This window comes from Watersipora subatra, unplaced genomic scaffold (genome assembly GCF_963576615.1).
Source record: "Watersipora subatra unplaced genomic scaffold, tzWatSuba1.1 SCAFFOLD_61, whole genome shotgun sequence".
Classification (NCBI taxonomy): domain Eukaryota; kingdom Metazoa; phylum Bryozoa; class Gymnolaemata; order Cheilostomatida; family Watersiporidae; genus Watersipora; species Watersipora subatra.
Window position 1 is genome coordinate 82,335 of NW_027045370.1, and position 10,675 is coordinate 93,009.

At 38.1% G+C, this 10,675-nt stretch overlaps 1 protein-coding gene across 2 annotated transcripts; it reads left to right on the plus strand.

The window, feature by feature from the left end:
• The first annotated feature begins 1,607 nt into the window (after positions 1 to 1,607).
• Positions 1,608 to 9,736, plus strand: LOC137410389 (kinesin-like protein KIF21B). 2 transcript variants are annotated; one of them, XM_068095818.1, is made up of 7 exons: positions 1,608 to 1,680; positions 2,815 to 3,052; positions 4,720 to 4,920; positions 6,358 to 6,466; positions 6,550 to 6,713; positions 7,757 to 7,921; positions 9,430 to 9,736. In XM_068095818.1, the coding sequence occupies exons 5-7, from the start codon at positions 6,619 to 6,621 to the stop codon at positions 9,560 to 9,562; spliced, it is 393 nt and encodes a 130-aa protein (XP_067951919.1). In that variant the 5' UTR covers positions 1,608 to 1,680; positions 2,815 to 3,052; positions 4,720 to 4,920; positions 6,358 to 6,466; positions 6,550 to 6,618; the 3' UTR covers positions 9,563 to 9,736. The 2 variants fall into 2 exon arrangements, with proteins under 2 accessions (XP_067951919.1, XP_067951920.1); XM_068095819.1 differs by having other exon boundaries at positions 4,723 to 4,920.
• Positions 9,737 to 10,675: the final 939 nt, after the last annotated feature.

Consider the following 10,675-nt stretch of genomic DNA (forward strand, 5'->3'; position numbering starts at 1 on the left):
TACACAGAGAGATATCACCACTATATTTATATATGTGCTAGTTAATCCTACACAGAGAGATATCACCACTATATTTATATGTGCTAGTTAATCCTACACAGAGAGATATCACCACTATATTTATATGTGCTAGTTAATCCTACACAGAGAGATATCACCACTATATTTATATGTGCTAGTTAATCCTACACTCTGAGATATCACCACTATATTTATATCTGTGTTAGTTAATCCTACACACAGATATCACCACTATTTTTATATGTGCTAGTTAATCCTACACATAGAGATATCACCACTATATTTATATGTGCTAATTAATCCTACACAGAGATATCACCACTATATTTATATGTGTTAGTTAATCCTACACAGAGAGATATCATGACTATATTTATATGTGCTAGTTAATCCTACACTGAGATATCACCACTATATTTATATGTGTTAGTTAATCCTACACAGAGAGATAAGACTAACTATGGGAGAGATAACTATGGGTAAACCATAGTTTATCATTGCACTAATGTTTGTACAGCTATTTACACTTGTGTTTTCTTAAGAAAAAGATCCATCAACTTATAATCTAAAATCGTCCAACTACAACTTGAAGTCAGGCTAATGAATTGTATCAAACTGCAAGTAAAACTTAGGTCTTTAAAATATTTAATCTAACATATCCTGAAATGTTATGCAAGCAGTTCCAATTTACACCAGTGTTCATCACATATCTTTTACAGCAAGTAATAGCCTTTTTCATATATAAATACTTGTTGGTCATCGTTGTCACTAGTTCAAAGCAACTTTCAAATAAAATCGGTTTACTGTGAAAATGAACAAATTGGTGTCATGATTATGTTAATCAGGGATCAACACTTTTAACCAATCACAAATACATCAGTTTCTTCTATTACTACACAGCCATCAGGGGTGTGTGGTGTTTTTGCAAATAATAATTTTGCCAGCGTAAATAGCCAATGCCTTATTCCTTGTGTTTCTCTGATGTTTTCTGTTCTGTTGAACAGAAAACTCTCTACAGACTCTTATTTGATAATTGCTGGCATAGTCATTACATTGCATAGAGTAATCAGTAATGTCACGGTTACACTATATTGCGCCGCAATTTTGTTGATGATATGTTCAACTCATCTTCATAGCTGCTAAAGTCTGGTTTCCATATCGATTGCGAGACTCCGGCGGTAACTTGCGCAGCAAAACGCTTGCGACGTCAGGATCGGCAGCTTCTGTTCACATCTAAAGCTGCATTGGTAAACATAATCGCATAATCACATAAAATGTTTGCTCGCCACGCCATTTTGATAATGGTGACCTTCACCTGTACAGTGCATTTCAGGAAGGTTTTGCTTGCGGCTATTTGCGAAATTTGAACAGCGCTAAACTCTTGTGTTGACAGCCGGCAACTACCGGTGGTACTCGGCGGTACCCGGCGTGTAGGCTCACATTTCACCGCCATAGCCTGCGGTGCTGTTGCCGGTGCTTTGCGGCATATATGAGAACCACGCGTAAGGTAGTTGTTGTGTAACTCCTATTCATTTGCAGACGACTGTCGCCATGGACCGAGAAGATCAGCTGGAGACGATGAGCACCAATATGACATACATTCAGAGTAACGTTTCTGAGTGCCAAAACAATATCATGCAGATGGAAGAGGAGGCGAAGGTTTGTTCATTTGCTTTTGCTATGCGTCTGCTTAGGCTTGTAGTGACTACTGCTAGCATTTACTAACTTTGCATTGCTTCCTGTCTAAGCATTTACTAACCTCGCATTGCTTCCTGTCCAAGCATTTACTAACCTCGCATTGCTTCCTGTCTAAGCATTTACTAACCTCGCATTGCTTCCTGTCTAAGCATTTACTAACCTTGCATTGCTTCCTGTCTAAGCATTTACTAATCTCGCATTGCTTTCTGTCTAAGCATTTACTAACCTCGCATTGCTTCCTGTCTAAGCATTTACTAATCTCACATTGCTTTCTGTCTAAGCATTTAGTAATCTCGCATTGCTTCCTGTCTAAGCATTTACCTAATATATTTCATCAGTGTGTTGTATGTTTAGTAATTATTCATTGCTTTATTTATCCTTTTTAATGTTACAGCGGGCTTAGCTAGCAATTCCCATTCATCGGCCCGTTCCCATAGATGGCTATACTCGAATTTACGTAAGCGCATGTAAATCAGTAAAGTTATCTTCTACAGTTATGCAGCAACATTTGACTTTGTTAATTCAGAATCTATAATCTTTCACCTTTATTTGACATCCACAATGAGTTCATCTCCTATCGACTGGAAACATTTTCTCAATAATTCACTAGAAGCAGTTCATGTTATGTTTAAAACGCTGCCCCTCTAACAACCTTTAAACCTCATCGTACGACTTGCATGCCCTTTCATACCTATCTTGTCTCTCATATAAAATATTATTATAAGCCAAGATAATCTTTTCACCTGTCGTTATTCACTAGAAGAAATGACACTTTTATTCCTATATCAATAATTTTATTATGGCTCAAATTCTTCTCATAGATTCAAGAAACAGTTAACCTGTTATATATTCTTATAGAATGAACCCCTGCTGTTTTTTTCTTGAGTCCTTTTTCATTAGTTTTTATCAGTTAACAGTACGACAAAACAAGTTACATTTACATATTGCGATAGCTCTTTGGTTTGAGCATCAAATTTGGTCATTGCTTTTGCAATCACAACGCAACTCGAAGAACTGGTTGTTATATTGCTTGTAATGATGTCTCTGAACCATATTACAAAATGTGCTCATTACACATACTACCTTACTTGTTAGGATGAGACTAGCTTGACAAAAGCTTTGGATGTCTCCTCTGTTGATGAAAGCAAGTATCTGTTGGAGCACCTTCTCTCTCTCGCTCTCACTCAGGGCTTTGCTTGTACTCAGAAAGAATCTCAATTCAAGGAGTTGACTGCTCGCTACGATAAAATGCAGATGGATTCCAGGTTACGGGATCAGCTTTTAGACCAGGTTTTGCAGGATTCCGGGATAACTATACAGTCGCAACAAGAATGTAAGCCGGCCAAATATTCTAAACACTCTACGTTTACTACCATAGTGTTAAGGATTATCAAAGAGAATGTGAAATGTCTTGCAGATGGTTGTAGTTATAAGCGGTGTTACCTTCTCTTGTGTTAAAATCTACCTGTAGTTATAAGCTGTGGTTCACCTTCTCTTGTGTTAAGATCTACCTGTAGTTATAAGCTGTGGTTCACCTTCTCTTGTGTTAAGATCTACCTGTAGTTATAAGCTGTGTTACCTTCTCTTGTGTTAAAATCTACCTGTAGTTATAAGCTGTGGTTCACCTTCTCTTGTGTTAAGATCTACCTGTAGTTATAAGCTGTGGTACCTTCTCTTGTGTTAAGATCTACGTGTAGTTATAAGATGTGTTACCCTCTCTTGTGTTAAAATCTACCTGTAGTTATAAGCTGTGGTCCAACTTCTCTTGTGTTAAGATCTACCTGTAGTTATAAGCTGTGGTACCTTCTCTTGTGTTAAGATCTTCTCTTGTGTTAAGGTTAATGTGATTGTTTCTATTTGCATCAGTTTACTGGACATTTAATCTTTTTCGAAATTTTTTTAAAGCACTAGTGCAATAAAATGACTATTAAAATACATGACTGCGGACATTGCATTAATTCATGTTTGTGAATGCAAGTAAAATTTTATAGGGTGAGCTCCAGCAAATCTATCTATGACAGCTACAAGTTCACATACACAGTAAATAGTATTTATAGTAAATAGCTACTATCAGTTTTAGTAGCTTTTAGCTCTCTGTATGACAGACCTTAACTCACTCTGTATGACAGGCCTTAACTCGCTCTGTATGACAGGCCTTAACTCACTCTGTATGACCGGCCTTAACTTACTCTGTATGACAGGCTTTAACTTACTCTGTATGACAGGCTTTAACTTGATGGCAAATGGCAGATGGCAAATTATGTCTCCTGCTGAAGCAACACCTTCTAGATTTAGTTGAAAGTAAAAAAAGATCAACCTTCGAGTATCCAGAAATTTATTAAACAACCAAGATAAAATAGAAATGCTATCAGGGTAAGAAAGTGTGTGTTAAAACTCATTGACAATTTTGAAGTTTGCTTGAAATTGGGTATATATTTTTAAATCTTCAAATTTTCCTCCATTAATTCATAAAAATTTAAAACCCAAAACTGATGAAAAGAGAATTATTTGCTAATCAATAAAGGCATTATTTTGGGATTCGTCATGCTCAGTTTAAAAGCACAGGCTCATATGAGCATCTATTTATGCATTGCCGCATACTAGTGTCATGGTAGCATACTTGTGTTATGGCAGCATACCTTTGTCATGGCAGCATACTAGTGTCATGGCAGCATACTAGTGTCATGGCAGCATACTAGTGTCATGGCAAATACGTGTGTCATGGCAGCATACTAGTGTCATCACAGCATATTTGTACCATTGTCGCATACTACTGTCACTAGCAGGAACTATTTTCATGACCAGGCATTTGCAGATGTATAAAAAGAAATTGTGTGTTAATAAAAGGGTGACAATTCTGTAACTGGTATAGGCTTAAATTTTAGTATAAAAAAGTTCATGAAAGGGTCTCTCCAAATTTAAATATTCCATTTCGCACTATGAGCTATAATGATTCTCTGGCTCTGCAGGCTGAATTTTATTCTGCTATTTTAATTTCAGCAGAGATAAATCACAGTTGACCACTTCTGAAATAAAAGACGTGCGGTTGACACCCCCATCCTCGCCATCGCTGAGCAGGAGACGCCAGCCACTCCAGGACTCTGACAGTACTAATGTATTCATGAGGCTCACCAACACACAAACTGGCGGCACACAAATAAAAAGGCGCAGAGCTTTGGCATTGTCAGCAGCTGTGACAAAGTAATGAGGGCCAAATTTTCAAGTTTAACCCGTTGAACTACTTACGTAATTGTCTTCATGTGTTGACTAACAAATTATGAGCTGGATTTGCATGTATGTGAGTCTATACAGCCTAATACTAACTTACTGTGATACCTCCAACATCATTAAAATCATTCAAAAACAAATATCAACCGAGCATGGAAAAAACATTTCATAATCACGATGATGAACAGTCGCGTGTTTCTAGAGCATTGCTGACTGAGTACTGCTGCAAAAAGTCTCAGACTGAACAAACAGTTGCCCTAATGCCATTCCCCTAAAGATATACTATTCGGCTCACATTGGACTAAATAGGAATATTGCATCTCTTAGAAATTAGAAACTCAGGCTAGAATTAGTGTTGTTAGTCTCAAATAGCAAGAATTAACAAAGAGTGCGCACCAAATCGCAGAGTGGTTTGTTATAACAGATGCGTTTCACTGCCTTGAAGGGGCCAACTCAATTTTGGCGTTATCAGCTCTTAGATAAAAGCCCAATGCGTAAACCTTTTGAATGGCCCTACAATACGTTTTCTGTAGTCTATGATTTTTACCATGCGACAATGTATTGTAAACAACCTCGCTACATCATGTGTCTGGTACACTTGTCTATACACAATCTAGGCAACTAGTTGGGCAATTGACCTTATGACCTTGTGTATCTTGACTAGAGAGGTGATACTAGCCATGGCATCCTAGGAGTAACTTGTAACTAAGCAAGTGCTTACAAATGTTTGCTTTTCAAACAACACGAGTGATTAGCCAGATGAGCAAACAATAGGCATTCGTAGTCCATAGTAGTCCCATTGTATAACGACTTGGAGAGGTTTATTTATGACGATAATATTGAGCGATGCTGCTCCAAAGTACTCCTATTGTAGCGCGTTGCTTCATGAGCCTCTATTTTGATTGCTATGAGTTGGCAAATCGCTACTCTTTCAACTAGCCCCACTTTTTGCCTTTGGTGTTCTAGTAGCACACCAAACCACGGACTGCAGCACCTCTTCTTTACAAGAAAATAATAATTTTAGGAATCGTTATGATTTTAATGTTAGTTTTTCTAGGCTAAGCGATGCACTCTTTGATATAGTAAAATGGCTAGAGAGCATTAAATTAGCATTAGACTAACTACACGATATGCAAGTAAAATAATTATATGTTGAAAGCATAATTTTTATTCCCCATAAGCCTTTAAAACGATTGACGTAAAAAATTTCACTAATAGAACATTGGGGTGAAGATATTTTCGAGTCATCTTTATACCTGCAGTAGATCATTTATAGGAGGTATGATTGGTTTCTGTCTAAGAGCTATGTATGTGTAACCTTATCAAATTGTAATAGCGATGTTGTTACTAGAAGCTCAGCAACATTGTTACTTAAATTTACATGTTTTCATTTTGGTGGGTCTCTTGCAGGTGACAAATTCCAACCAGAGTCTCATATGTGTAAAGAAGGCAGTTGGTCACACAAAGGCTGTACTATCTATATGTGCCGCCGACAATCTTTTGGTTTCTGGCAGTAAAGGTAAGTGTCAACTTGACTCTAATCTAACGCACTAACATATTTTAATACCTCATAATTGACCTGCGTTTCCTTTTGTCTCGCAGACTTGACGTGCAAAGTGTGGGACATGTCAATTGGTTCAGAAGTTTTGTGTCTTGGTGGCCACCCTAACTATGTCTCCAAAGTTCGATATTGCGAGGTCAGCTGGCTTGTCTACACTGTCTCCAATTCATTTGTCAAAATGTGGGACATGTATAACAGTGATCAGGTAAGCCTAGCTCGACTCATACTTACTCGCTTTCAGATGCAATTACATTTATATGGCTACTTGTTACCTTCTCTACCACACATACAGTCAAACTGTCCAACATAAGATATTACAGTTAGTTCCTATCGTAAAGGTTAGTTCCTCTCATAACGGTTAGTTCCTATCGTAACGGTTAGTTCCTATCGTAAAGGTTAGTTCCTATCATAACGGTTAGTTCCTATCGTAACGGTTAGTTCCTATCGTAACGGTTAGTTCCTATCCTTGCGGTTAGTTCTTATGATAACGGTTAGTTCCTATCCTTACGGTTAGTTCCTATCAAAACGGTTAATTCCTATCCTTACGGTTAGTTCCTATCCTTACGGTTAGTGCCTATCATAACGGTTAGTTCCTATCGTTACGGTTAGTTCCTATCATAACGATTTGTTGCTATCGTAATGGTTAGTTCCTATCGTAACGGTTAGTTCTTATCGTAACGGTTAGTTCCTATCGTAACGGTTAGTTCGTATCCTTACGGTTAGTTCCTATCATAACGGTTAGTTCCTATAATAACTGTTAGTTTTTATCATAACAGTTTGTTCTTACCATAACGGTTAGTTCTTATCCTTACGGTTAGTTCTTATCATAACGGTTAGTTCCTATCGTAATGGTTAGTTTCTATCATAACGGTTAGTTCTTATCCTTACGGTTAGTTCCTATCATAATGGGTAGTTCCTATAATAACTGTTAGTTCCTATCGTAACGGTTAGTTCCCATCGTAAATGTTAGTTCCAATCGTAACGGTTAGTTCCTATCGTAACGGTTAGTTCCTATCGTAACGGTTAGTTCCCATCGTAACGGTTAGTTCCTATCGTAACGGTTAGTTCCTATTGTAACGGTTAGTTCCTATTCTTGCGGTTAGTTCCTATCAAAACGGTTAGTTTCTATCATAACGGTTAGTTCCTATCATAACCGTTAGTTCCTATCATAACGGTTAGTTCCTATTATAGTGAATACTGCGCCAACAGAGATGGACACAATGTGAGGTTTTATATCTTATGTTGCAGTTCCTCTGGTCTGGTGCATGACAGTATCCCTGTGGAGCCAGCGTCGAGCAGTCAGGCCATTCTCCAACAGGGAGAGCAGCAGATATTTGATATCCAAGTCAGCAGAGATGGACATAAACTATACACAACTACTGGAACCATCGTTCGGCTCTGGGACCTCAATACGTAAGTTGATGCGTTTTTTTCAGTTACGATCCCTAGAATAAAAATCTACATTTGTTAGTTTGTATGTTGTCCACAAATGTAATGTTGTTGCTAAGAATCCCTCTGATAATGATGGATTTAGTTTGGATGCCGGCTTGTCTTCAATTTCCTTGTAAATATTTGTGTATATTATAGTTTGAGGATTTTCCAGTTAAAAAAATTGAAGATTACGAAAATTAGAGAATTCTGAGGCACACACTCTCATTGACAGCTATTTTTGTTAAAAGCACTTTAAAAATATTAGTATTAGTAACTGTAGTTACCAAGGTTAACATAATATTTTGTCATTAATTTTTAGTGTGTACATCACATAAAATTTGAGAAGGAGTGAATGATTGATTTCAGTATATCAGTTTTTCCTGGTAATTACTCAATCCAATCGTGATCCCACTTGATGGCCTAGAGATCAGAGTCAATATAAAATATGTCAGACCTAGTCATTGCTGCATTGTTGGGCCTATCTGGTTCAGTCTCACCAGATCAATCTGTCAGTACGAAAATATAAAAGTTTGATGATTTTCACCAAGGGGTGTTTGTATTAAATAATCATGATGGGCTTCTACACCCCTCTATACGACATTTTTATGTTACGAAGCCAACACCGGAACAAATTGATTTCGTATGGCAAGGGTCTAATGCAAATTTAACAAGCAAAATTATAGATAGGTAAAATAATAAAAAATATGAAAAGGTTTTCATAGCACATCCAAGGTGGGATACTTCTCGATATATCTACTAGCTAGTATATTGCACTTACTGTCATTAGAGGTAGCTGCTGACTTCTGCTTCTAGGCACAAGTCAGCAGCTCTTCTCTTCTCTCCCAAGGTAAATGTTTGCATCGTCTTTTTTAACCTCTTGGTCCTAATCAATCTGCCAAATTTGCTTCAGAATGATTTTCATTTCTGGACAGTATTCTGGTAGCGAATGTTAGTTACTGAAGAACAACTTATAGCTGGGCCATAGCACTAACTGGGTCGTAACTTATAGCTGAGATAAAACTAGACAATGTTAAATGAGCAATTGCAGAGTAGATAACTGCTTGTTGCTCAGACGGCGATTTACTATTTGCCTTTTGTTGATACGTCTAGCGCATGTTATCTCATGTCACCTCATGTTATCTCACGGCACCTCATGTTATCTCATGTCACCTCGTGTTATCTCACGGCACCTCATGTTATCTCATGTCACCTCATGTTATCTCATGTCACCTCATGTTATCTCATGGCACCTTATGTTATTTCATGTCACCTCTTATATCAAAGTTTCTCACAGCCTGTTGTTATAATCTCAACTTACTAGGGACTTTTTTTACTGATTACAGCTAAACCTAAAGTAATATAAAATAATCTGCCACTTAAATTGGAAGAGTATTTTTTGTGTATGGCATGTTTCTTATATATACACATTTTATGTTGTCTTGTCCTCTGTGCTAATGGACACTACGTTTTACTCGATTACTCTAACTCAGGTGGCGAAAAGCAAGTGGGACAAGCTTGAGCGGTACATTACATCCGTTGTTGTGCGGAAACAGACAATTGCCAACATGGAAGCTGAGATGGATCTTCACATTAGCAAGCGAGAACAGCTCAGCAAGAAGATAGATGCGTACAGTAAAAGGCTGGACACTGCCATTAGGAGAAATGAGGTCGGACACATGTATAGTCATTACTCTTAGGCTCTTGAAACGGGCAAATTTCTTAGCTGACGTATGGCATAAACATCTGCTGCGACTACACAGATCGAGACTACTGAATAACTAGTTATGTTTTACAAGTATCAACCTAGGTCAAGTAAAGATCAAAACATCTATTGGATGTTGTCATTACCCTGATTGGAAAAGGATTGTATTAATTATATATATATATATACATAAAAAAAAAAAATTGTTTCCTCACCCCGGATACCCCGTATGGGTGGTAAATTCTGCTCTAACTCGGGTCTCCTACCAGAGACCTGGGAGTTTGAGCACTCGTCTCAAGATCTTAGCTGTTCCCAATAGCGCACTTTTCTGCAACTCACCTGAGTTGATTGTTGTTGGTATTTGGGCAAGCCACATTTTATGCGCCGGTGTTATTGCGCCCAGTGCCCCAATCACTACTGGGATTACGGTTGTTCTTACATTCCAGCATTTTTCAATTTCTTCTCCAAGAGGGAGATATTTTTCTACCTTTTCTTTTTCTTTGCTGGCTATATTGTAGTCATTGGGTACTGCTATATCTATTATAGTAGCCCTCTTGTTCTCCTTGTCTACCACCACTATATCTGGTTGGTTTGCTAGGACATGCTTGTCAGTTTGGATGTAGAAGTCCCAGAGGATCTTAGCGCGGTCATTTTCATTGACCTTACCAGGAGCTTCCCACCAGTGTTGTGGTTTATTAAGGCCATACTCATCACATAGACTTCTATACACAATACCTGCGACATGATTATGCCGCTCTGTGTATGCGTTCCCTGCTAGCTGTCTGCATCCACTGATGATGTGTTGGATGGTCTCAGGTGCATCTTTGCACAGTCTGCATCTAGGATCGTCTCTAGTGTGATAGATTTTCGTTTGGAGTTGCCTTGTTGGGAGCACTTGCTCCTGGGCTGCCATGATTAGCGACTCTGTATTGGCCGTTAGGTTTCCTTTGTTCAGCTACATATATGTCTGGTGAAGATCGCCAACTTTAGATATTTGTTGGTGGTAAGCACCATGAAGAGGTTTCGTATGCCAG

Bases quoted from the DNA above. Each gene is read 5' to 3' on its own strand.
- LOC137410389 (XM_068095818.1), top strand. From the start codon at position 6,619: ATGTCTCCAAAGTTCGATATTGCGAGGTCAGCTGGCTTGTCTACACTG. The intron at 6,714-7,756 runs GTAAGCCTAGCT...CTTATGTTGCAG, and splicing joins ACATGTATAACAGTGATCAG to TTCCTCTGGTCTGGTGCATG. The intron at 7,922-9,429 runs GTAAGTTGATGC...ACTCTAACTCAG, and splicing joins CGGCTCTGGGACCTCAATAC to GTGGCGAAAAGCAAGTGGGA.